The sequence below is a fragment of the Ambystoma mexicanum genome, chromosome 8 (assembly GCF_040938575.1).
Source record: "Ambystoma mexicanum isolate Mex_15411 chromosome 8, UKY_AmexF1_1, whole genome shotgun sequence".
Taxonomy (NCBI): domain Eukaryota; kingdom Metazoa; phylum Chordata; class Amphibia; order Caudata; family Ambystomatidae; genus Ambystoma; species Ambystoma mexicanum.
Genome location: NC_090929.1, coordinates 522,509,127 through 522,536,850, shown reverse-complemented (window position 1 = coordinate 522,536,850; position 27,724 = coordinate 522,509,127). Strand labels below are relative to the sequence as shown.

Here is a 27,724-nt window from a genome sequence, read left to right as displayed (position 1 = left end):
TGAATGAATACACTTATGGTCCATTATCACCAACTCCATCGCCGGGCCCAAGAGGAAATATAGGCTTTCATTATCCCTGGTGCCGGGATCATCTAATGAAGCATTTAACATCTACTGAGAGCCCAATTAGCTCCACAGAACTGTTGAAATCCTCCAGAGCCCCAAAGTCAGGAAACCTGCAACACTAACTGGTGGAGACATCACCTCTTTTCGTCTCTGCTGCCCAGATTAAAAAGAGTGTATGAAAGGACATCAGATGTTTTATGAAAAGAATGGGCCACACAGACACGGCCAGCAGAACCAGAGCCCTTCTCAATTGCGGAGATTGGTGGAAATGTGTATACCTGTAGATCTGGACTCCGACTGTGGAAAAGGAGATGGAGGGTGTTGAGTTTGTCCGGAGAAAGATCCACTCTGCATGAACTGAGGACCTGCAAAATCTGTGTGATGAAATGACTATTGCCCAGCAACAGTACAGGGGAGAGCAATGGTTTCTAAACCTTTTGATCCACCCAGCACCATTTCTAATGCAACAGTGATCCAGCCGTGAAGGTGAAAACAAGACCCAATTGAACATTACACCTCGTTCACCTCTTAAGCATGGCACGAGGGCAGGCTATACTCTTCACTAATGGATGACTCAGTATGAAAGCATCCAAGCAACAGCAATGCAGTAACACACGAGTCTTATAAAACATAGATACGTACGTAAAACTCAGAAAAGTGGTCAAAACACTACATTACCCTACCCCTGTTAAGCAAATACACAGATCAAGGCAAAGATGTATTACTTAAAAAACGTATTTCAAGTTAGGGAATGCTGTCCTAACTGTCTCGAGTGCCCATCGCATGAAATCCAGGTGGACAGAAGCTAGAAAGGTCTCTTTAGAGGCCTCTAGCCCATTCACAACTCTGCCTTACTCTTTAGTAGTGGCTCAAAAGCATCAAGCCAGTATTTCTAGTGTTTTCCAATGGTGCTATTCATAGTTTGAAGATGAAAAAGCAGACAATTCGGTTTTGATGGTTCAAAGTCGATCACACATGTACGGGATCGGTAGCGAGTGGCTTGACTCAATTCTCCAGGCTGCCTGACGTGGTTAAGCATAGCTCAGTGCACAGGCAATAGGGAATTGTAATTGTAATTGTTCATTTGTACAGAGCTTATACACAAGTGAAGTGCTCCAATGCGCTTCAAGGCGGGAAGAGAGCAAGGGAATACAGTAGTCATTCTTAGGCCTTGAGGTTTCCAGAATGATCTAACAAAAAAATTAGCTTGCGTACTAGGCCTTACGGCATTTCTCCTAGTACAAGTGCATGAAGTGTGCCAGGCGCAACCAGATTAGGGAGGGGAGACAAAGGGGGGACAAGAAAGAACTTACTAGGCCTAGTAAATTCAGGTCATGCAGGTGTACAGACGGAAGTGCAAGGGAGATGGGAGGGGGGACAAGGGCGCCCAGTCCAGCAGGGACCTAGCTTAAGTGCAGAGAGATTACCCCTCTCATGGAACGTATGCTGAAAGTGCTGTAGCGCTGAGCATAGTGCAGAGGCCCGAAGGCAAGTGCAAAGACTGGCGGTGGAGCCTGGATCCTGTGAGGCTCTGCAGTTGAGCCACGTGACCAGTCAGCAAAACCTGAACAGAGTTAGGGGAGAGTGAGGTGGAGAGAAAGAGGGAGGAGGTTAGCAGGGGAGAGGGAGCGAGAAAGAGGAAGAGAAGAAGGTCTTGAGGAGTTTCTAGAACTTAAGGAGCTCCGGCTCAAGGCAGAGAGAGGCAGGGAGACTGTTCAAGAGGTTGTATACAAATTGTTCATTTTACAACTGCTCGAATGACAATTGACCTTTTCACAATTGACCGAATTGTGAAGGTCAATTGTACCATATATGTGGGGGGAAACCCCCCACAACCCCCCACCCAACGCCAAACCCCCCAAAACCCATATATATATATATATATATAAATATATATATAGATTACCAAACTGATATATATATATATATATATATACATATTCGGTCAATTGTGAAAAGGTCAGTTGTGACCCTTTAAATTCGGTCAATTGTTCATTCGAACAATTGTAAACGAACAATTTGGGTAATACCGTTCAAGAGAGATGCAGAGGATGAAGATCTACCCCCGAACCTCTGCGTGGAAAAACAGCTCACCCACAAAGAGTTGGAGGAGGATGAGCGGACGGCTCTAGAAGAAGAGTATTTAGGAAGAGAGCAATGTAGCTAGTGTGGTGCCCAGCCTTAGAAAGCCTTTTGGACTATGCAGAGGGTCTTGAACTTGATCCTAGCAGCCACAGGGAACCGGTGGAGGCATCTCAGCACCTGAGAGATGCAGTCCCTGGGCTTGAGGCCAAGGATAGGTCTTGCGGTTCTGTTCTGGATTAGTTGTAGCGGACGGAGAGTAGAAGTTGGAAGATTGAGAAAGAGGCTGTTGCAGCAGTCCAGCCTAGAGAAAACCAGGGCTCTGCAGACGGTGAGCCTTTGGGGCACAGTGAGAAAAGGTAGAATACCTCTGAAGGGGTGCAGCTGGTAGGGGGACTTTTTGGAGATGTCAGATATGTGAGAAGAGAAGGAGAGACTGGAGTCGAAAAGGACCCCCAGATTTTTTGCCTCACTAGCAGGTGGGGGCGCAGGGCCAAGGGAAGCCGGCCAGTGAGAAATTGTGAAATCGGGGCAGGGGTCCCAATGAGGACAATCTCTCTCTTACTGGCATTGATGCAGAGATTGTTAGCAGCACACCAAGACTGAATTGCGACAGACAGCCAGGAATGAGCGAGGAAGAGGCTGAGGGTAGCCTGAAGGAGAGCTGTGTGTCCTCTGCATAACACTGAAAGTTAGAGGTGAAGGCAGCGATCCTGTGGACCAGAGGGGCCAAGTAGACATTGAAGGACCAAGGGGATAGTTTAGATCCCTGGGGGATGCCATGAGTAGAGAGAGTGATAGAGGAGAGAAATGACCCAAGTTTCACCTGGGAAGGATGGTCAGAGAGAAAGGAGGCAAGCCACGCCAGGGCCAGATCTGTGATACCAAGAGTATCACGGAGACAAGAGATCAGGCTATTGCAGTTTACCATGTCGAAGGCAGAAAAGAGATTGAGAAGAATGAGGACAGAGGAGAGTTAGAGTCAAGATTTGAGAGCAGGTCTTCATGGGTGTTCAGAAGAGCAGTTTCCGTGCCTCTGGATACTCTAGAGACAGACTTATGGGCATGGAGGCAACAAACAGATCCAGTGTGGAGAGTAAGCTGAGAGATAGCTTATTTCTCCAGGAGTTTGCCGAGGAAAGGATTGATAGAGATTGGCTGATAGTTTGCCCGGATAGAAGGGTCGGCAAAGGGTTTTTTGAGCAATGGGTGCACAAGAGAGTGCTTGAGAGAAGTGGGGAAAACTCCAGTGGCAAAAGAGAGGTTGCAGAGGTTAGCCAAGACTGGAGCAAGAGAATCAATGTTGTCCTTGATGGTTTTGGAGGGGCAGGGGTCAACCTCTTACGAGAGGCTTTCATGGACCAGACTTGTCTAGAGACCTCCTTAGGGTGACAGGGAAGAGGGAGGAGAGAAAGGGGAGAGAGGTGCCTGAGGGGGGCCCAAGAGATGTGGGTGCAGACGAAGGTGTGGAGGAGAGAGAGGACAGGATATCCTGTGTTTTGGCAGTGAAATGAGCAGCCAGGGCCGCGCAAAGGGCTTGGGTGGGTGCAGTGGAGGAAGAGGCTGCAATAGGATTGGACAGTTTCTTGCAGACTCTGAAGAGTTCTGCCATGTTGTTAGATGCCACTGAGATGCAGCGTTGAATATAGACTCTTTTGTTGGAGTGGATGCATAGTCTATATTGCCTTGCAAGAAGGCGGCAGGCCAGTTTGTCAAATGGCAATCCTGAAGATCCCCATTTCCGTTCCGGTGCTCTGCACTTTCGTTTAAGGGCAGCCAGCTTGGGGTCATACAAAGAGTTGCACTTTTTGGAAGGCTTCAGACGGACCCTCATAACAGGGGCAAGAATATCAATCGTGTTGGAAATGGAGAGGTGAAAGTTTGAGAGGGCTGTGTCAGGGTGGGAGTCAGCCGCAGGAGTAGAAGGAGGAGAGTAGGTGGAGGCAAAGGCAGCCACTGTCACTATTTTCATGGGTCGGATGATCTTGAAGGCGGGAGGCAGTGAAGGGTGTGCCAGTGCTAGAGGAGAAGAGAGCTTCATGTGGGAAGAGAGAAGGGAATGATCAGTCCAGGAAAGTGAGGTAGTGAGAGGGATGTAAAAGAATCTAAGATGTAGCCAGCAGTGTTCGTCAGGCCAGAAGGTAGAATGGAGAGGGAAAAAGAGTTGCATAGGTTGTGGAAAGTCCCTGAGGAGTCAATATGGATGTTAAAATCCCCCAGTAGGAGGAGTTGGGAGGAGGAGGAAAGGAGCGAAGAGGCCAGGTCAGCCCATTCAGAGAGGAAGAGGGTGGGCTGGTCCGGTGGACAATAGAAAGGGGCCAGAGTAAAAGAGGAGACAGGAGAGAGAGAGAGCTTGCAGACCAGATACTCAAAGGAAGAGTAGGCCTGAGTGGGAATGAGGGAAATAGGGATCCATTCAGGAAAGAGCAGGGCTACTCCCCCGCCTGGCCTGTTAGGCCTGGACACAGAGAAGATCGTTTATCCTTCCGGGAAAAGTGTGTTGAAACTTGTGATAGAGCTGGCCTTGTACCCTGTCTCACTAAGGGCTATGACATGGAAATCCAGGAGTTCAAGTAGGTGGCAGATATCAGAGGATTGCTTGACACAGAGCGAGAGTTAAGCGTGGCAACGAGGAACAGATTGCTCTTTTTGAAGCACTTACGGGGGTTATAGGGGTTAGTGGTCGGCAAGAGTGCCGGAGAGATAGAGGTAGGAATGGGAAGAGGAGCCGAGGCTGACAAGGATGCCGGTGAGGGGAGTGTAGGTAAGGGAGCAGGACAGTAGTAGATGACAAAGGAGCCAGTGTAGAAGGGGGCAAGGGACCCCAAATGCAGCAGCAGTGGCTGCCAAGGGCACCAGAGAGGTGGAGGCTGGCGAGGTTGTGAGAGCAGTGCATGTAGGCACGAGAACCTGTACAGTTGCAAGCGACAAGGGAGTTTGTTTCCATCAGCAGCGGAATAGTATTTTTATGTCAGCTCAGTCGACTCGATGTGGCTTGAATCATGAAATACTGGATTCTTCAACCAGCCATTCCAAAAGCAGCACCTTTGGACTTGCAGCTTTGTGAGACATTTCACAAGGTCCCTAGAAGGAAAATGATGCTTGCTCTGCTTTTTCCAGCCCAGGGAAATATGTCAGAGCTGCTTGAAGGTTCCGCTACAATTCAATTGTTTCCCAGAAGTGGTTAGCGGGAGAGCTTCCTGCCCTCCCGGAATGCTGGTCTTCACCTTATGAAAGGGAACATCTGTAACTCCATCAAGTGTACAGCGTGGATGCTCCTTCTGTGTCATGATGAGTTCAAAAGGATGTTCACAAGAATGAGGATTTCACCCCATATGGAGTCAACACATAATAGCGTATTGGCCCTTTTTCAATCCTTCTGTTAAAAGCCAGTGGGTGTCACTGCTACTTTTTCCCCTTCCCTCCTGTGTCATATCCAGGGTCCTTGATTTTCAGGAAATTGGGAAGGGGAAATAATGTGTGATTAAAACCAAGAGTGCCAAAGACTTCTTCACCTTAGATTTCGGGTCTCATTAGTTCTGTAGACTGTGCTTCACCCCTCTCTTTCCTTCATCAGCGGTCTCCACGGTAATGATCTCCTTTCAAGTATTTTCCTTTTTTCCTGAAGTGCCTGTTCCCAGACTGATCCTCTCAGGAAGCTGGATGATCTTCCACTTGGGGAAGGAGTGAGATCCCACCCAGAGTACAGTAGGTTTCCTGGATGTAGGTGAGCCCGTGTCCGGTGGGGGCAGCTTCAGAAGAGCACCAGCAGATTTCACTGTAATCATGTTCAAGTGCAAAGCCAAAGTGGGTGGATCTCACTATAGCCACCAAGTTTGGTTTAGTCTCCCTATGAAGCACTGCATCTTTAATTTTATAATGCATAGCTTTTTCTTTACTTCAGCACTCTCCCAAAGTTTGAAAAGGACACTTGGCTGTGCCACTAGATTCATGGCATGAACATTTAACTATTGAGGCCTATTTGTTTATCAGGAAAATCATTCAATTTTTAATTCCCAAAAAAGAAGCCGTGTAATTGTTACCATTATTTCATGTCTAGCCATCAATCCTTTGGATGGCACCTTCCTTATGTAGCCAGGAATGTGCTCTGCAGACTGCGAGCACATATGTAACAGGATTGCCTTCACCCCTTCCCTAGATGGCTGATATATCAGACTGCCAGCACTTTGCCAGCACTTTGCCCATATTAAGCGCCCAGACCTTAGGCTTAGGAGCGCTCTATAAATAAATAAACTAAACTAAACTGAAAATGTCATGATTGGTTTCACTAAACATCCAATCAAGAAGGTCGAGTCTGGATGCTCCACAGCATTAATATACAATTGTCTCTTCACAACAGACCATACGCCTCCTGTTGACACTCTGCTACAGGTGGCCCAACAACCTAAATGACTTGCATCTGACTCATTTGCCATGTCAGAGCTTGATTCAAAAAGTGGCCCAGCTGTTCCAGAGCCCCTGTGTGTTGATGCCACTACAGCATCTCTCCCCTGGCTTCTCGGTAAAGTCGATAATGACACTGTAAGATAGACACAACCTCAGACATTTTGTTAAGACAGTATGAATGTGTATAAAGTTGAACAGCCCAGCGGTTTTGTTTGCTCTGACTTTGGCAGCAGGCCAGTAGCTTTGGACAACTCCTTCTTCTCGTCAAAAGTAACTCCATAAATACATATTCCATCATTATTTGGAATCCCAGGAAAACTAGACTTATCTCAGTTGACCCTAAAGCTCAGAGCTTCTATTAGCAATGCCAAGCTGATCGCTTCCCTGTGCACCAAATCTTCATTTTCTAAACATAGGATTGTCTGCAAGCCCTGTCCTGCCAACCAGACAACCACTGATTATATAATCTTTGTCTATAGACAATCAGACTGGTAGGTAAATAAACTCCCTTAGTTCGCTGCTCCAAGAGTCTGTGCCGTCTGTAATAGACCTCTTGCATCAGGCTAAACAGATATGTACTTTTCAGGTCTATCTTGGTCAGCCCATTGCTTTGGAGCATGGCATGGAAGACACATTCCCTAGATTCTGAAATAAATATATGCTAGAAAGTACATGAGGCACTCAAAACGTATAACTGTATGCCAGCTCTTGCCATGTTTCATGACAAGAAACAAGGCCCTCGCAAACCTGGGCTGCAGCCTAGAGTGCACCAGTCCGATGGTGCCTTTCTGGAAAAAGCCACTGTTCATCTCAGCTCTAAGCACCATCAATCTGGTATCATCGAACCTAAGCTTTTTGGAGAGGACCAATTGAACAGACTCCAACACTAAATCCATTCCAGGCCTTTGCAGTTCATCCAGCACCCATGGGTCTTCTCTGATGGGAACTTAGCTGTGATCTGCCAAACATTTGTGCCCTGAAGAAGGAATGCCCGAACACAAAAGCGCAGGCCCCTGTGGAAGAAGGTGAGAAGGAGATATTGTCGTGAGACTTGCCGGCTATCGTTCATGGGATACTTGCAGAGTGGAAGGGTGATGGTGATGAGGTTGCTTGCCTCTCTTTTCCCCCTGATGAAGCCACTGCACTGATTAGGCACTTGCGCATTGCAGTGGAAGAAGTAATCTTGTGATTGGGCCCCATGAATATACAGTCTTAGCTGGAGGGATGGCCCTTTTCAAGGCCCCTGCCAAAATCCCATGCGTCACACACGCATTGCAAAATATACTCCACCTTCTCCAAAGCCACCATCAGAATTTGGATGACTCAGTGTCTCTGGGGAAAATAAGGGCTCAAAACTGGTGTTCATGATGTGTTTTCTGGAATAAGAAAATTAGTTATTATTAATTTCTGCACCCTGAAATTATTGACTCTACTTCACTGGAAAATGCTAATAGAATACATTGTCAGGGAATTCTATCCCTCCCATAACCTCATCTGCATCTGAGGACTAAATAGATGCTGAATGCTCTTGTGCACTCTCTGGAGGTAGGGAGAATATATTGCTTTATGAAGACAATGAAGAAGATGTGGGTGAGTACCAGGCACCTCCCTGAAAGTGGCACATCTCAGCACGAGAGAAGGCTTGCCCCAATGTGCAGCTATGTAGGCTAAACTAAAGCCCAGGGAGGCTCATAGAATGTCTCATGTTGTCAGGGATGCTGTTGTACCTCCTGTGATTTATGCTGTTGCATTCCAGGACTGCTCCATGGTTACTAGAATGTTTAGGGTAAACTTGAGGTAAGATCTCCAGACAGAGGCGTTGCTGGGGGGGGTGGGGCCTTACAGAGCTATATCCCCGTGTCTTTAGGTTGTAGCTCCGGAGAGAATCTCAGGGTCTACAACCAAAAGGCTAGCTAGCCCGAGTCCCGACAATCCCGACATTAGTGTAGCCCCAGATCTTTTCCAGGCCTAGCAACACCCCTGGCTCCAGAGCATGACAGTTGAAGGTGAGAAGACCAGGAGACCACCTGGAGCAGGGGCTTGATGTAGGACACTTAATGAAGAAGATATAATCAACCCTACTTGTAACAGATACCACCAAACTTACTTCGCCAATAGCCGCAGACCTGCTAGCTGGTATACAAAATCGGTTCCTTTCGGGATAAGGGTAGCAGTTTATTGCCTATTCTGCTCCTGGGAGCTACGTAAGGTGGAGGCCAGCTCAGATCAGTGCGCATCCACACAGGTAGATTAAAGGCTATTCACAGCACCCACTTGCAATGAGCGCCCTGTGCGGTCATGCAGGAGTCCCCACAAGCCAGTGATCCATTGCGCAGAAGACCAAGGATGCGTCGACATGCTCATCAACCTAGAGAAAGTTCAACTGCAGCACTTCCACCACGGAAAGAGAAAGGAGCTAGCAAAGAAGACACTCATCAAGTTCTGCTAAATCCTTCTCCCCATCAGTAAGAGAACAGGCACAATGCTGTGATACTGATTCTTGACGAGTGTTGACCCCACCAACCCGTACCCACAGATGGATTTAACCACACTTGAATCCATTCAACCTAAGCAAGGTTATAAGAAAGTTCAATAAGTCAGCTGAAATACCACTAAAACCACCAGAGAACCTGACTCCCTACTCAGCTGCCTAGAAAGCAGCAGAAAAGTGGAATTGTCACAAGGCAGAAACGCCTTATCGATTATGAAATCAAGGGACACAGAAGTGATGTATGGGATTTGTAGTTGTTTTTTGGTTTTATGTTGCTGCTGTTTGTAAAAGAATCCATATTATTCTGTGTCTCAGCAGAGCAGTAAAATCAAGGAGCAAAATTTGAGAAAAATCAAAAGAGAGGCGTTGCGCAAGGAAGGCGATGGACGCGCAGACAGAATTGTGAGACAGAATCCTTACAGATGATTGAATAGGTGCAAAATTGGAAAGGCTGTGAAGCATAACCCATGAGTACCCCTGAAATCAATACAGAGAAAGCAGACTTGAAGTCGAGCAGATAAGCCCGCCCCATCCACGGATGCAAGAGAGAGTGAAATGTGATCCACAGGGGAAGACTGAAGGGAGACTGAAAAAAAGAGCTAAACATGTATTGCAGAAGGGAAAGAGTATATGCAGACAATTCAATATGAGGAAGACGGTATTAGTATATTTGTTCAAATATATTTGGCCGAATTGTACATTTGACTGAATTTGCCCTGTACCATTCGACCGAATATATTAGAACAAATTGGCTAATACATATCGAACATGTGGAGCGGAGGTTGCAGGGATGTCCCCTGCTCCCTATGTTCGGTGTGTATTGGCCTGGCGGGTTGCAGGGGTGTCCCCCATTTCCTCGATATTGGAGGCGGGGACCGAAAAAAAAAAGAAAAAGGGACCCTGCGGCATTGGATCCGACCCTCATTAGAAGGACGGATCTGACACCGCAGGGTTGAAGTGGATCAGGCGGCGAGCGAGCAGGTAAGTAGGGCAGGGGCGTGGGGGGTGGATAGTGGTTTTTGATCATTTGAGAATTGATCGCATGTGGGCTGTTTATTTTCGTACAGTTTGCCGCAATCAATTCTCACATGATCAAACACCCCTAAACTGAGAAAGACCAATCATAAGGACAGGCATTTTAGTGGTGTAAAACTTAAGCAAAGGGAGAATTTCACGAATATTGGAGAGTTGATTTAAGCAGCTGTTAGCGACATAGGGTATGCAAGCAGGAAAAGTAAGACTAAAACGGAAGATTATGCTAAAATTGGAAGTAGCAACTGAGAGCAAGTGGACAGTAGAGAAAGGAGATAGACACAGGAGTGGTGACACATGTGGAGATGGTTCAAGCAAGAATAGGACTTTTGTTTTGAAAACGTTCGATGAAGGGAGGGCTGTGACATCCATTGCTGCAAAGAGTCGTCAGAGTTGGTAGAATGGCGCTGTAAGAAAAAGATAAGAAAGAGAGAAAGAACTGAAAATAACCTGCAGAAAATAGACAGGAAAGACTGGAGATGCCATAATAGAGTAAAGGGAAGAGTAGGCCAAGAATGGACCATTAGGGTGCACCACAATGGGAGGGGTGTGAAGAGGGGCATCTTCAGGTCAACACACAGAATGTGTTGGTTTAACTATAAAAGAGGAGAACCGAGAGGCGTGCCAGATGTATAGATAGACCAAAAGTCGAAAGAGATGAGCGAAGATCAAAGCGTAAGAGAAGGTGGGACGACCTGCGGGTGAAGTGCATTCATATGAAACTGGTGACAATGAGAAGGGTTGTGGCGAATGTGCAATCTGGAAACCAGAATAGGCTGTAGAGAGAAGCTAACAGGAATCCAGATATGCGTAGAGCTGAGTTCATATCATGCGTTCAAGAATGGGAAGAAGGAAAACAGGGCAACAGTTGGTGTGGAGTTGGGGATCAAGAGAAGGTTTTTGAAGAGAGTCAGGATGGTAAACCACAGTGGAATGCTGCCAGAGTGAACAAATACATTTTAAAAAGAGACTACATAGATTACCAGACAGCCGTAGACAGTTTGCGTAAGGAAGTATGGGAGTAGATCCTTTGGGACAGATGTGGGATTTGCTCACTGACTAAGAGAAGTTCAGGTTCTGACATGTAAGAGAAGGATTTGCGTGGGGGCAATATTAGAGGTGGACAGGGAAGAGTGAACTAGTATAGCACCTTTTCATTTTGGAAGAGAAGACGGTGGCCGGTCCAATGCTACAAGCACAGAATGAAGAACGGGTGAACCAGGAGGGAAACGTTGAGTTGTTCACAGACTATAAGGTACTGTTACCTTAAAAGAGTGCATTGTTCCACTGGATACACCTGCTTCGTAATTTTAAAAGCATAAGAAGAGCATTCTATGGGTATGTTCCTACAGTATCAGGCAGCAGAAATAGAAAGTGATGTTGGGGAATTTCTGGTGAAACACAGATTCTGCATTGCAGGCGCATTCAGAAGAATTATGGGAAGAGTATAGTAGAGTTAGCTTTACATAGACGATACAAATATGAACAAAGCAATTGGTGCTTAAAATAACAGGGCTTGCGCAAATGCAATTGACAAATATGAGCAGAAATAGGAAGGAAAAATGACAGGGCTTCTTGAAGGAAAATGACATGGCATGTTGGTGGGGGGATGAATAAAACATGTTCTGGCAAAGTAAATCTTGAAAAGTGCAACCTGTTTCCTTACAAAGAGAGAGCTCATTTGCTCACATCAATACTGAGTGCCAAGGAAACATTATTTTGCTTGTTCAGAATGGTGTAGACTGGTTGTCCAACTCCAAGCCTGTAGGGTCAGATCCATGCCGGGTTTTCAGAATGTCCCTCATTAATATTCATGAGATAAATTTGCATTTGATGTTTCTAAATGTATGCACATCTTTCCTCATGAATTCTAATGAGGGGTATCCTGCAAACTCATCAGGAATCCAGCCCTTGAGGCCTGAAGTTGGACAACCCTGTCAGAACTAGTCATTAGTGAGTTGACATCACTTACTTTCATCAATTGGCAGGTGTTGATGATTTAATGCCGTTTGTAAGAGTGGGTGGTTTGATCATTTGTGTAGGGCTTAATGTGGATAATAAAGGTGGATCATTTGCCAAAAGAAAGTAAATAGTTCCAGACATTGGGCTGAGCGTCACAGACCTGTAAAGGGAAACATCCTTAAATACAATCTTACACAGGCTAATCAACGCACACGTGTTCAGGAGTGGACCCTCTTCACTTCTGGGGTGCCTTTACAAGATAAAGAATAAAAGCAAGGCACAATTCAGGTGCAGCATGTACAGGATTTCAGACAGGCCTCTTCCTTTTATCTTTTAGGCCTACCTTAAATGGGTGGAACGGGAAGGCACAGAGCCCAAGCTGCCTGGACTGAACCTCACACACAAGCAGCTCTTCTTTCTTAACTTCGCACAGGTAAGAAACCTTCCCTGGCCCACTGAGCTCTGCACACAGGAGGCCAGACCGTTGCAGGGACAGGGAAATACATTGCAATGCTAATCAATGAAAACCACAGCATTATTGGTACGACATTCATTCATCGACAGTGTTATTTTCTATTTGTTTTTTGTCAATATTTATTTTTCGAAGAAAATCATTACAAATATAGGGGGTTGAGGTTAAGGGTATATCGGGGTCGGGGTAGGTAATAGTGTAAAATTAATTTGAGAGAAGGTTTGGGGGAGCCCCCCTAAAAATAAAATATAAAACTGTCGATGAGTTTTTTCAATAACAAAAATTCAGCAAAAAAAACATCGAAAAAACACCGTCGATGAATGAACGTAGAAGCATTTTTATTAGTTCACCTTTCATTGTAAAATTATCGTTCTCCCATCATTACCAGTCCCCCAGGCGGTAACGGTTGCAATGTTGATATTCCATATCTGCTGGTGATATGGCATTACTGCCAGTGGTAAACACTGCTTTGCAAGGAGTGGTTAAATACCACCAGCAGAACACATATTGGTCTGGGGTTTCTGAAGCGACACCATGCCTGTGGTAAAAATATATCACTGCCAATACTGTAATACCGCTGAACTTTTGATTCAAATTTCAGGGAAAGAGCGAGTCCCTGTTTCCACATGATTATTAGAGTGTTACTTGACAACCCATAAAGCACACTTTCCATTGCTTCAACTGCTTCTGACACTTTAAAAAACAACTCAGACCAAATTGTGTTTTCAGTGGTCATTTTAGCAGTTTTAAGATGTCATATTTCTTTGGGATGGCAATGGCTAGTAGCAGTGAATTTATCATCAGAGGAAATCTTTTACTGATGGTAAAAGGGCATGGAATAATTTACACTAAAGTGGTATTTTGCTCTTCAGTACCGGCCACTGATTTAACCTCAGGTGGTATTTTCAAATTAGCAGCTGTGGTAGTACCAGTTCTAAAAATGAGGCCAATAAATGTTTACTATTTTCTATCAAATAATGGCAACTAAAACTGCAACTTGAGCGGTAATTGTAAAAATAAAGCATGGCGTTGAGAAGGAAAACTTTAGGATTGCGGGTTTGTGTCTTTATGTAGTCTTTTCCCAAAGGCAGCTTTCCATCTCCCTCCGTCCAATCTCTATTTTGTATATACAATTCTTATTATTTCATGCTGTTTCCATTTTCGTTCCATCATTTCCCTTTCTATTTCCCAATAATAATCACCAAATTGACAACATTTCATTATGGAAATTTTAATAGAGAACACAGAGTTCTATCTAATTTTTATTGCACCCTAATCTCTTACCGTGTTCACACTACCTGCTTTCTTGTGCACTTGGTTGGGCACTGACTATCCCCTCTGTTGATTAGTAGTCATCGTTACTTCTCTGTAGACTAGTGCATGGACCACCCACCTCCTAAACCAAGGAGGTCCAGATGTTTTGGACTACAAATCCCATGCCCTCTCCACATTGACTATGCTAGCTGGGGCTGATGGCAGAATTAGTCCAAAATATCTGGACTGGGGAAGCTTGCAGAACCCTGTCCTAAACAATCCCTGTCCAAGGTGATTGGCCATTTGACCTGTTTTACTTTTTTCTTGCAATCACCCATAAGCAATGCTTTGTTCTGTTGATGACAATTAATTTCAAGAACAAAACAGTCGTTGTTCAGATCTTTCCTGCCCATCACTGTGTTTACGTTATGTGCCCATAGTAAAGTGCCTCGGCTTATTATCCTGACCATGAAGTCATGTAGGCACTACATGGGAACCCCTCTGAAGGAACACTGGAGGATTGCAACTACTGCCACCCCACCGTGCACTCTACCTCTGAAGGACAGGCCCGCCCCATCGCACACCTTTAAGAAGAATCCATGGCGCTTATCCCAGAAGAAGCGTGGCTGGCGGCTAACTACTGCTCCGCCGCCATTACTGTTCAGAGCGTGGCAGCGGCAGTAGAAATTGCATCGAAGCTCGTGGCACGGCATTATGATGACAAGGAAATACTGCTGTTGTGCAGTGCCCAACTCCCAGGCCATTATGCAAGTCTATGCAAAAAGGACAAGCATGCTCGTCCTTGGCACTTAAGGGGTTAATACCAAAGATAGTACATTTTTACCAACAGCGGTAAACGTACTAGCACCGGTCATGCATAACCATACAGTTATTTCAATGGGCAGGGAGAGAGTTCCTGCGGAAACAAATCAATTCACCATCATTACTCCATTTCTATGTGACAGCACATGACAGTCACTTCACATACAGGTTTAAGAGATCGACACTTTTAAGGCCTACTTCGACCCGATCAGCCAATCTTGATATCTCTCTTTCTCAATCTCTCGAGCTCTCTCTTTGTCACTCTCGCACTCTCTATATGTATTTTTTTTTCTCTGTCCCCCTTTCTCTGTCTCACTCTACGGCTCTGTCTCCTATTTTGGTGAGAGTTGATTTGCCGGGTTTGTGTTTGTTAGGCCTATGTCATCCATTCACATCAGCAGCGCAACTTGAGAACAAATACAGCTATGTTGAAGGAGGTACCTGTTTTTTCTGCAAAAGAAGCTATTAAAAGGAGACATTATTTAAGTGAATAAACATTGCAAATTGGCTCTTTTTAAAATGTTGCATTGTTCATTTCTTATGATCACTGGTGTATATTTTAGTAATGGTAAGAACGTTACTCTAATCTTACTGAGAAAAACACATTATCAAAATCGAAACTAACCATACAGATTATTTTCTGATAGAAGGTTCTCATTCCAATATGGGCAGTCTACTACACTACAGTTGGACCCTGTGAAAAAAGAGAAGGGTACAGATAGCACCAATTAGGTTCCTGGCTGTTTTGCATACATTCAAAGACAGTTTTGGGAACATAAGAATGACCACAGAGTATTATATTTTATATTTCCTACAATGAGTGGGCTGTATGCTTGAATCACTGTATACATAATACACTGGGCTTGGTGCTCATTTCACTGACCCCAACAGTTTGTAACTAGGAACCATACATACAGAGGCAGACCTCTCCGCAGAATTTGGATACAAGGAAAACATGGCTGCAATTTCTGGCACTTCATTGTGTTCCTGGGACTTTCTTGCTTCTTGTTTCTTGCTTCTCGTTTCTACGTTTAGTGTTCCGTTCGACCACCCGAATTTTAGTAGAGGAAGGGCTGACAAGGGAAGGCAGGTTTCAGGGCAAGGTTATCTGTTGTATGTCTGCATTCTCAGCCACAATGCACACACTTGCTTAGAAAATTATATGTATTGGATATTTTCACTTTGTCGCTTTTTACTGGTGGTAACGTTATCAAAAGAACCAAGCTCCCCTGCCTATGTTCCTCATCCCCTTTGTCATTAGCCATCACCAGATTCTCAAGAAAAAGAGCTGGGGGCACTTGCTTCACGGTCATTGTCCTCACCCTGTGGAATGCCCTACCTCTCCACATCCAAGTGCAGGCATCCCACCTCAACTTCAGAAAACTGCTAAAAACCTGGATGTTTGACAAATACGACTGACCTGCAATTGTGGTATTCCACCCTACCTGACTCTCTGCAGCATTTACTACCATGCTTATGGACCTTATTTCCATTTTTCGTTTTATTCCTAAATTTATCAGAGCCGTGAAACTTACAGGTTTGGCCGCTGCCGATAAATGTAATAAATAAATAAATAAATAAATAAATATATGCAGCTCGCTTTATTCGACCTCCAACATTATGTTTCATTTACAACCAACAGTAAGATTTGTATCCTTTCCAGAATGAGGCCCCATATTTCCTGGAGGCTGCCAAGGGATTGTGGGAGAGAAACTGAGAATAACACAAACAATCTGCTTTTCTATCTAGGTATGGTGCGGCTCTTATAGACCAGAGTATGCCAGCCAATCCATCAAGACAGATGTTCACAGCCCTTTGAAATACAGGTAAATATCATGACACTGGTAAACATATATCAGCGTTTTCAATGTATGCCTATATTCTGGATTCCCTTTCTTAGGGTTGTTAATGGTACAAATGTGGGCTACAGATTTGTTGGCAATGTCGTGTTCGTTGTAGTCATTTGAGTGCTTCCGTCGAGCCATTCTCAAGCGTTTCCCCTGTGCTGGGTCATCTGTCTTCCTGTGCAATGCCATGCCAGTCTCCATGTTCCATCCTCTGAATTCTAAGGTCTAACCTTAATCCAATGGTCGCGTTCCATAGCCCCATTTGCAGTCTGCTGCAACACTGATTTCAAGGTCAACGTGCAAACAATGACCAGCTCCCCAGCATGGAGTTCCCTGATGTGTAAGTCCCAAATTGAGAGTCCCAAGTTGAGTCCCCTACCCTGTGACTCCATACCCATATACCCACTTGCTGTATTACAGTTACGTCCGTAAATAAGAAGTGGCTGAGTGGTTAACCCTAAATGAGCCCATAAGGGACACATGTAGAGTTGTATGACTCGTCAGTGTCATTGCTAGCACAGCCATGTTGAAACGGTTTCATGTGATAATGTCGGCGTAAACAAATCGCCAGATAGGAGAATTTTATTTCCTGACCCCTAAAATTCTTTCCCCAAATATTCTAGGAGGGGTATAATTATATAGTATTATCTCCAATCCCAGAATTTTTGGCGGAAAGGGTTTGATTGTTTGGACAGTGCATGTTTGGGGAAATGTTGCCACCTGGTGGCCATTTTCCTGGCGACATTATCACCTAATACGGTTGAAACAATGCACCAGCGAGGAGGTCAACTAACAAAAGATAACACCTAGCAGAAAACAATCATCAACTGAGCAACACCCCACCTTTCTTCTTACTCTCCAGTCTATCGAATGGTATCCAAGGGTAAGTTTCTGTATGTAGGAATGCTTGGTGGAACGTTGGGCACTCTTAAATGGGATGAGCTTTGAACTGTGTCTCTTCCGGCTGGGAGTAATGCCCTAGACCATGATGCCTAGAAGCTAATGAGTCCTGCTAGCAGCTTCAATGTCATGGTTGACATGGTTTGGAAGGCTGGATCCCTATTGGACTAAGACTGGTATGTTCTGGGAGAAAAGCTGCACCATCCAGCCTTTTCTACTCTTCTCAGCATGGAGTGCTGTTCGCTTGTCCTGGACAATAGAATGGTTTTTAATGGGTGTTGACTATGCGTTACAGCTTACATTTGCATTTCTACATTGGGTATTATCGCCCTTTGATGAAATGAGTGCATCCTAAGTGTACAACGCATTTAATTGTGTGTTCTAATGAGTGATGCATATCACCTTTGGCTACTTCAAAGCACTTGTTGGCTTTGTGCAAGAAGCCATGGCAGGATTTTCTGACCGCAAATGGATAAGTCATCCTGATTGTCTTATCAATTGCTTATTTCAGATGGGAAAGAGGGGAAGTGACTGGCAGGGTGTTCTCTGATTGTAGGGTGGATGACAGTCCCTGCCAGGTCTATTGGGTCTGCTATAGAGGCACTTGCACTTCGTTCCCTTACATGCCCAACTCCTTGGAGGGCTTAGACAAAGCAACATAACAAGGCAAATATAATATAGCATGACATACCATGACAACACAAGCTAGTGTAACAAGCCTGCATTATTGTCCATACATTAAATGGAACAAGTGTATATGACATATAACAGTGACGTCAGTATTTCATACAGAACTCTGGCACCTATGTTTATCACAGCCTTATCTCACACCATCAGTTCAAGCAGTCTCTACATGTTGGGAGCATTCCTTTATATTTGGGCCACTTATTCCAGTTGCTCACCCTCATTCTCACCCGGGACAGTGATATGCCCTCGAGCCTTCGCCCACCTCGTGGAGCAGAGGTCTGCAACGTGCAGGTCTCCATATGTTTGGGACTATGACTCCCATGATCCCTCACCTTTGAATGTGCTGGCTCGGGCTGATGTGAGTTGTGGTTCAAACTACCTGGAGAGCCAAAGGGTGCAGGTCATTTTTTTAGGGAAACAGAGGTTTCTCTAAAAGAGCACCGATATATTAGAGTTGACCAACAGTGTACTCCTCACGTCGAAGATGAGAGTGGTGACGGTGTCCATTAGAAGCACTTCATGCGACACACTGTACACATGAAGATGTGATTGAGTGATCTATGCTTGCCAATATAGTTTGGCTTGGAAAAACATATCCTGGTTGTAAAATAAGTTGACACTCCCCTCAGACAGAGCCCCACTATTCTCCAGCTACATATGGGTTCCTGGACCCGGGAGGATAGCTCAGCGGCAACGTGCACGCCTTAGAAAGACGTATTCCTGAAACAGCGCCTGGATGGCCCCGGGCTGTGTGAGTGCTTTAAAAAAATGCAAATAAATACAAAAAATAAATAAAATCATTACAAATATACACAAGGGCAATTGCAGTGCATATGTCTGGACCAAAGATAACTTTACAAACTAGACAAACATCTTCCTTGTGTTGGTTGCATTGTGAACATTTTGGGCTGAAAATACCTTTCCCATCAGTAGAGTGCAGTTCTGTATCCCACCCTCGCAAAAGGCAGGCGGGGGCACAGTCACCGCATGCATGTGGTCAGAGAGGGGCTCTCAGATTGAGAAAAACCATCCCAATTGGAAATAACAGTTGTGTTTATTTGCAGAAACCACCAGTGCTGAAAAGATAGTTGTTAGCTGTATTGCTTTCTTGAGAATAGTTTCAGTTCATGGTTTCCATGCAATGCAGATGCACAGAGTGCCGCGCCCTTTTCGCCACACTGACACCACAGGCACAGGGCTCTTGCCATGAAAGCTTTTTTAGGAGCAGCAGCTACAGCGCCAGTGCTGGCAGTATGCCCCTGCTGTGCATCTTTAATGTGTGATCCTCGGACTGCAAATTTCAATCCCGTAACAATGATTTTCTTCAAAGCTGTAATAAGACTAGTCTATAGTGGTATGTTGGCACGCTGTTTCGCCTTTACATTGCCCTATGTTTTGTCCTTTCGTCAGTTCACATGTTCAGTCCAAAGTTTCGACCTTTGCAATGGGATCATGCCTGTTCTCGCCTAGGGCTAGGCGTTGCTGAATCGCAAGGAACTACATCAATTCCCCATCTGCTACATGTCAGGATAATTAAAAGACAGCAGTGGCATCGGGAAGCTATGCATACTGTACATTCATAATCCTTCCCGTGCACCCATCAAGTCTCTCTCGCATGCACACGCACTTGCTCTCTTGTTCAAAAACATAAAAAGCCTTACTATTCAGAGTGCAATAATAGTGTAATAATAATGATATCAATAATGGTGCAGTCACCAGCTATACATGCTCTCCAACGAACAACGTCTTTAAACGGGAGGATAGCTCAGGGGCAACTAGCTCGCTTTGGACGCAAGATGACGTGGTGCAACACAGGTTCGAGCCCCGGGTCGTGCTGAAATACATTATAAATAGACAATTACGTTAATTATTTTATGGGGACGCCTAGCATACTTTTGGAAAAGGGACAGCACTTGACAGGCGGCACAGAGGTGACACAATCATTTTCCTGGTACAAGATGGCAACTGAGTTTCTGCATCTGCTGGAGAAGACACTCTGTGCTATGAAGCTGCACTTACATGGCTTAGCTTTGTAGCTCTGCGTGTAGAGGGCATTACTGCCCCCACTTCACCCTCAGTCAACTCAGTAGGACAGTTTTATCATCCTCAGAAAGGTGTTAGGCTGAGTGTTCTGCCGGGCGTCAAGTCTGCGAGCACAGTCCATCTTAGTAACTTCACATTCAATGGATATATCTGTCTCCACACTGCAGCTCCCCATTAAGAAATGTGTGTGGAACACCCAAGTTCAGTCATGGCGCTGGAAACCTTTGCCATGCATTCAAACCATCGGTAGATGTTCGCTGATAATAGCTGAGGGCAAATGGTGCATTAACCCTGTACGTTTATTTATTTCTTTTAATTCCTCATATCAGAATACCCAGCACTACACAGTATACCCTGTACACCTGGCTTTGAAGTCGGGTATACTACTAGCTTTGTTCAACTTTGACACTAAAACAAATGTCCAATAATACAGATTTCCACGGGGACTCATTTTCCATGAGGAGTGAGATAAAAAATAATGGGTAAAATTCATGTGTATTACACATAATTTCTATGTTAGTCTTCATTTTCATGCATTTGTATGGCGGAGTGGGGGCCCAGACCGCAGTTTACGGTTCAGCCCTCTCCTTCCACTTCGCCAAACAAATGCAATAGCTTTCAGGCCAGCAGGACATTTTCATGCTAGCGTAAACGCAGTGGATTCCTATGATATGATATGATGTGGCATTTGTAACGCGCCTATACACAACTGTTTCAAGGCGCGACGAGGCAAGCGAGGGGGAAACAGGGGAAGACAGACAACGATCCTACTAGGCCAGGTGTCATTCAGATCGTGCAAGTGCAAGGGTAGGGGGACTGGGAAAAGTGCAAGGGGACGGGGAGACGGGAAGTGCAGTACATGGTTAGTAGAATACAAGATAAATAATAGGGCCAGCTGGTGGCAAGTGCAAGGAGAGTGCAGTATGTGGTTAGTAGAATACAAGATAAATAATAGGGCCAGCTGGTGGTAAGTGCAAGGTAAGTGCCTGGAGAAGGGGCTGTAGGATACAGAGACAGTCCCGTAGTGCAGGAAGGCAGTGCAGGGAAGAGTGGCTGGGCCAGGACATGAGATCGGTGAGTGGCCCAGTTGCAGATTTAGTGCAGGTTCAGTGATTTTAGCAGGGGAGAGAGGGAGAGAAAGCGGAGGCAAAGAGGAAGGTTTTGAGGTGCTTCCAGAACCGGAGATGGTTCTCCTCAAGTTTCAGGGAGGCAGGAAGGCTGTTCCAGAGGGAGGCCCCTGGTGCGGAGAGAGATCTACCCCCAGCTCGTTGCTTGGTGAAGCGGCTGACCCTGAGGTAGTTGGAGGTGGATGAGCGAAGAGCTCGAGAAGGAAGATATTTAGGAAGAGAGAGTTGAAGGTATTTTGGCCCAAGGCCCCAGAAGGCCTTATGGACAATGCAGAGGGTTTTGAACTTAATCCTCGCAGCCACTGGGAGCCAGTGTAGCGATTTCAGTGCTGGAGAGATACGGTCCCTGGGCTTGAGGCCAAGGACAAGTCTCGCAGTCCTGTTCTGAATGAGTTGCAAAGGGCGGAGAGTAGAGGCATGAAGATTTAGATAGAGGCTGTTACAGTAGTCCAGCTTCGAGAGAACCAGGGCTCTGGTGACAGTGAGCTTCTGGGGGAAGGAGAGGAAAGGAAGGATACCTCTGAGGAGGTGTAGCTGGTAGTGTGACTTCTTAGAGACGTCAGATATGTGAGGAGAGAAAGAGAGTGTGGAGTCGAAGATGACCCCAAGGTTTTTTGCCTTGCAGGTAGGAGCAGGAAGAGGGCCAAGGGAGGCCGGCCAGAGAGCTGCAGGGAAGCAGGGAGTCCGCCTGGAATCCACCTGCTTTTTATACCAGAAAAAAGCACGGGGAATCTGTAGGAATCCATTGTAAATGCTGCCTACCATAAGTAAATTGCAGGTGGCATTAACTCAACAGTGCAAAAGATAAGCATGAAGGTGATTGTGCCTCCACTTTACACCTCTTTTTTGCACTCAAAGGTGCAAATGATGAAAACTACACAGAGGGGGGGGCCTGTTTGCACCCAAGCGCAAACGTAATAGGTTGCCTCCATGTAATTTACAGGGATTTTGAACATGAGCCCACACATACCCAAACCAATTATTCCCAGTGACATCTGAAGGTTTTGTATGTTCCTTACAGTCACGCGGTCGCCAAGCTTTCATTAATGCACACTCTCACCTTAATGTGAGACCAGGAAGCATGCATGCCTCTTATCTGTGTTGAACACATGCAGGGCATGACAGATTTCAGAGAAAGACAGACATGCTTGTCTTATGTTAGAGAGTGATGTTAAATGAATGGCTAGAATGTTGCATGGAGTGACCTGTTAAATTTGCTATGCATAAATGGCAGGCAAGAAAATGGGTAAATGCCACCGGCCATTCCGCTGTGCACAGTTACAGAAGATTCCTATGGAATCTGACTGTTTTAGGCAAGTGTAAAAAGCAGATGGATTACGTAGGAATCTCATACATTGGCACAAGCATGAAAATAAGGTGTTCGCTGTAATGCGTGAAATTATGACAGAGTGGATAGTGGTGGCAGAAGCAGCAATTCCACTCAATGCCCTAAATCCAATTTTCAAATCAATGAAAATCTGGAGAAATGTAAAATGCATGGTCATCTCGCTTTATGCATGCTTTTTACATTACGCCATAAGGAAAATGAGCCCCAGTGACTATCTTAGCAATGATATTTTAAGGGTAGTGATGCACAGTGATTATCTATGGAATCATAAGAGCCTGGCTCCAGCCCTCATCTGGGGTAGACAAAGTATGGTATGGTAAAGATTATTTGGAAAGCGCCTATACACCAGGCAAGTGTTTCAAAGCGCTCAAGGAGGGAGGGAACAGGGGAAAAAACAACTGTCATCCACAGCCCTTGAATTTCGGAACGATAACAGTCTGTAGAGGCAGAGTAAGTGCATATAATACAGTTAAGAGTGTAGATAACAGCAAATAGGTCTGACAACGATTTTGGAAGTTTTTCCAAGTGCATGTAGGTGCCACCATGAAAGGAGGGGAGACAGGGAAAATAGATAGACGATCTTCAAGGCATGGTACGTTCAGATCGTGCATGTGCACAGACGGTACAGGAGAGGGATGGGGGGAGAAACACGTGCAGGGGGGAGTCCAAGTGTACCCAGTCAGAAAGAAACTGGGGTAAGTGCTGAGAGATGCCACTCTTATGGGTCACTGACCAAGTGCAGTAGTGATGAGGCAGGTGCAGGTCCGGAGGCAACTGTGGGAGGACTGGCGAGGACGCTGGGGACCTGTGAGACTCTGAGGTACACCTGGCGGCCAGTTAGCAAGCTGTGAGGAAAAAGGAGGGGGGAGAGGGATAGAGCAGAGAGAGAAGTTAGCAGGGTAGAGGGAGAGAGAAGGGAGAGAGAAGGAAGAGGAGAAAAGACATGTCTGGAAGGTAGCATGGAAGCTGTTCCAGAGGGAGGCCCCTGCTGAGGATAGATCTCCAACCTCTAACCAAAAAGATGATGGGTGGAAGGCTTTGAATTCATCTGAACCACTGGCACTTTTCTGGGCAACCTTCCATACCACCGTTATTTGGCCTGTCTGCATCATTGCAAAAGGGGTCTAGGCATATGCAAATCAGTCACGTATTGCCACCAATGGGAGCAGCCCAGCCCAAACTTCTAGGCCAGGTCCCCTCTGTACGGAAGCATCATTCAAGTACTGCCACCAATGGGAGCAGCCCAGCCCAAACTTCTATGCCAGGTCCCCTCTGCACAGAAGCTCAATCTACCACAGACATGTTTCGGCCTTGTTGTGCATCCTCAGTGAGGTGCAGCTTGGTTCCCCATGGCGCACTGAGCAAGGGACCCATGTCTGGCCTTACACTCTCTCACATAGGGAGACAAACTATAGCCAAAAAAGTGATGGGTGGAATGTTTTGAATTAATCTGAACCATTGTCACTGCTCTGGGAATAGGGAACAACATTGCAACTAGATGGTCTTATACAATGCAGGGTTGAAAAAGATTGAGAATATGCCTGCTTACAGGCTACAATGTTGAATTCTGCAGTGGATCTCTTTGCATGTAGCCGCCTGCTTGGAAGACAGTCAACAAGTGAGCAGATTTAGTGCAGATAAACTGATACCAGCAGCCAAATTCATTAATCCCACCATAAATAGAAATGTCCATGTGAAGCACACCTTAAGTCAGGGGTCTGCAACCTTTGGCTATGCAGATGTCTTGCACTAAAACTCCCAACAGACCGAGCCTGCATTGCCAATGGTTAGGGATCTGGGAGTCAAAGTCCAAACAAAACACCTGGAGAGCTGCAGATTGCTGGACCCTACCTTAAAGTTATTTAAAACAAAAACATGCTATGGCTATGGCTATGTAAAAAGTGGCTAAATGGGGAGACACTCTGCCTTTTACATTGGTTCACTAACATTATAGAAGAAACCCGGTCACCACGTTTACCACAGACTGTGGCGTAATATTGCTCCGCAGTGACTGCCACTCTTGTCTCAAATGTACTCAATTAATTCAATCAAGTTTCTGCATTTATGACTCATTTCCACAAATAATTATTTCCATATGTTTTGCCTGAATTATCCCCTTCCATTCTCATGTTGTAAGCAAATTCCCAAGCTCTCCAACCATCATCTGATGAAGGATTCTATGGGACTTCGAAAGCTAATGCCTTTTGCCATCTTACCGTATTTCCTATAATAGGTGTCAAAACTTGGATTTTGTGTGATTTTAAAACTGGACTTTCAAAAACTCGCGTGGTGACTCGAGGGAATTTTTATATATGGACCCCACCAAAGAGACCCTCCTTAAAAAAAAGCTTTTGGTACAGATAAGGTGTTTGGGTGGTCCTTTGCTGTTTCAGGTTCGCACTAATTGACTATTAGGTAGCAATCTTAACATTCAATGAATATCACTACTTGAAATGTAAATATCTTCCATTCACTCACGAACAAACCTCGCTTTTGACCACACCTTTTGTTTAGAAAAAACATATATCTCTTATTTATCTTTAAGAAAACATATATGTATGTTTGTTTTTTCAGTGCTTTTACAATGTTCCTCTCAGCTTTCTCTATTAAAAAACATCTATCTCTTTTTTTTCGTGTGTTTTAGAGAGACAATTGAGCAATAAAAAAGTATTAATTTTACAATTATTTATGCTTCATACATACATTCTCTATTTGTCATGTCATTCACTCCATTGAAACCCAACATGTTTCATTCCTCTTCACCACTTTCTATTGTATTGGAAATTCATCAGGGGTATGCACTCCACCATCAATCATTAATCTTTCCTAATCTGTTTTAGTTTTCATAGCAGATTGCAGGTTGTTCCTATCGAATTCCGCATATTACACACTATATCATCAATCATGTGTTTACCTGAAAAGACAAAAAAACTTGGTTAATATTTCATCCATGCTGGTCTACATTTAAATTGTATCATGACACTCTTATTGTTTGAGCCAGGAGATTAATTCCCTGAATTGGTCAAAGCTTTGAGTGCAAATGCGTCACTACTCACATGCATGAACTTTCTGCAGACAGCTTTGTTGTTGTTACCCGAATGTTCGAATTGTCATATTACTTCCTTTAGCTGGACTAACACATCGTCAAACCTTTCTTTGCACACCTTTAGCACAAATTGTTTGCTTCCTGGTCCATGATAATGGCTCCTCCATTCTAAGCATAGTACATTTGGGTCTCGCTGACACATCCCCCCATGTCTCGTGTTTATTTGTTGCAGGGTCATGGGTTCCTTGCAGAACTTTGAGGCCTTCTCGGAAGCATTCCACTGCAAAAAGGGCACAGAGATGCACCCAGTGGAGACATGTCGGGTCTGGTAGCCGGCGAGAGACGAAGCATTGCACTTGGACTCCACAGTCTCGAGCTGTCGGCTAGCCTGGTGATGGATACGGAAGAGTATACTAGCCAACAACGTGCCTGATGTTTCCCTGTTCAGTCGCAGCCAAGGCTTATTGGGCAGCTACTGAGGCCTAAGCAGTAACACTCTAAGAAGGTTCAGAGAAAACATATGCAAGTCTTTAGAACGGTGGCTGGGTGGGTCTCTGCTGAGAGGTACGCTTTATGGAAGAGAAATGACTGTTTTAAATGGCTGACACTGACTGTTATTTAAACACACACACACGAACACACATACACATACTGCTGTCAGGGGTTTCCAAGACTACCTATGGAAAAAGTTTAAATATTTTTCAGCAAGGAGTGATTATCCTCCGGCGTCATGTCTTATGTCTGTCCAGCCGTTTGCTAGGTTTTAATAAGTCTTGTTGGCTGTGTTTTCATTAATTGAAAATGTTCTGGAAACATGGACCTTTGTTCTGTTTAAAGTGATTTATTTTTCATGGATAGATTCAATGGATATTTGTGCTTTCCAAGTACTTTTCAATGTTTGCTCCCTGGTCCCTCTTGCCTCCCTCCTTAAAAATAAAAAAATATATAAATATAATCAGATGGCTGCCTTGAAATGATTTTTTGTGTGCTATTTTTTGCATTGGCAAATTGGCAAGACAGATCAAGTGCACCGCGCTCATCTTGGGAACAAGGCAATGCCGTGCATCAAGGGTTTGATACCCTGGTCTAGTAAATACAGCAGTTCACACAGCCTCCATGTGGACACAATAGAACAAGTATCAATGCCCATGTGCTCGGGACACCTATTGCCTGAGATGCATGTTGAGGCTACCCAAGGTATGTGTGACCAAATTACTTCTGCCCTACAGAAGTAATAGGGTGAGTAGTGACTGAAGCACCTAAACCGCCCTCAAACTGTTAGAAACCAAATGTGATCCCTATCATAAAGGTAAAACAGGCACAGTTAAGAGATATACTTCCTTTGCCTTTTGTGGTTACATGGGCCGAAGGGTGGTTTTAATCTCAAGGGGTGTGTGAATGTGATTCAGTAGCAACCCAAACAACAATAGTACAACAGTCCAAAATAAAGAGAAGGTCCTATCAAGGTTCTATTAAAAAATATACTTTAATTAAACACACCACCTGCAAAAATAACTAAATCGAGAAACACTACACATCCCACCCCTGAGGAAAGAACACAGAATATGTACAGATAGAAAGATTAAGCACTCTGGGTAAGGAATCAGGGGTGTAAGGTAAGTAAAAACCCCAATCTTCTTTAAGAGGATATGTTCTGGTACAAAAAAAGAATTAAAGTTGACCTAACCAGTCCAAAGGTGTAGCAAGGCGGCAGTTAGCAGCCAATAATACCTTCTGCAGTTATGACAGTTCGATGGTGTTCAACCAGGCTTCTTGGCACGTTTCGTTTGGGTTGACAAGGTTGGAGTGCAGCGGTCGCATTATTCTAGATGGGGAACGGTGTGAAGCAGGGGTCTAGCTTGAGCTTTCTGTGTTTCAAAGACAGTGCTTGAAGAAGTGTGGATCGTGAGGGCCACCAAGGTCAGTCTGACAGTTGGTTCAACTGCAAAGATGCTGGTGACTGCATTCACTTTCCTTATGGGATTGTTTTGATGAAGCGTTTGAGGGGCTGCGGATTGTGGGGATGACCGGGATCAGTTTAATGGGAGATTTGGTGATGAAGAGGCTGCAGACTGGATGCACAATCCTTTTTGAGCAGCTTCATACAGCGTTCGAGGCTTGGGGCTCAATGATCTACC

The 27,724-nt window shown here is 44.9% G+C and overlaps 1 protein-coding gene across 3 annotated transcripts in view; it reads left to right on the top strand.

Moving 5' to 3' along the window:
* Positions 1-26,541, top strand: part of MMEL1 (membrane metalloendopeptidase like 1) — a 1,408,056-nt gene extending 1,381,515 nt beyond the window's left edge. For 2 of the 3 annotated variants that reach the window (XM_069610215.1, XM_069610216.1), the window contains exons 21-23: positions 12,378-12,473; positions 16,338-16,414; positions 25,819-26,541. In XM_069610215.1, the coding sequence (XP_069466316.1) occupies positions 12,378-12,473; positions 16,338-16,414; positions 25,819-25,918 (273 nt within the window). In that variant the 3' untranslated portion in view covers positions 25,919-26,541. The remainder of the gene's footprint in view (positions 1-12,377; positions 12,474-16,337; positions 16,415-25,818) is intronic. The other variant, XM_069610217.1, reaches the window with a different exon arrangement.
* The last annotated feature ends 1,183 nt before the right edge of the window (positions 26,542-27,724 follow it).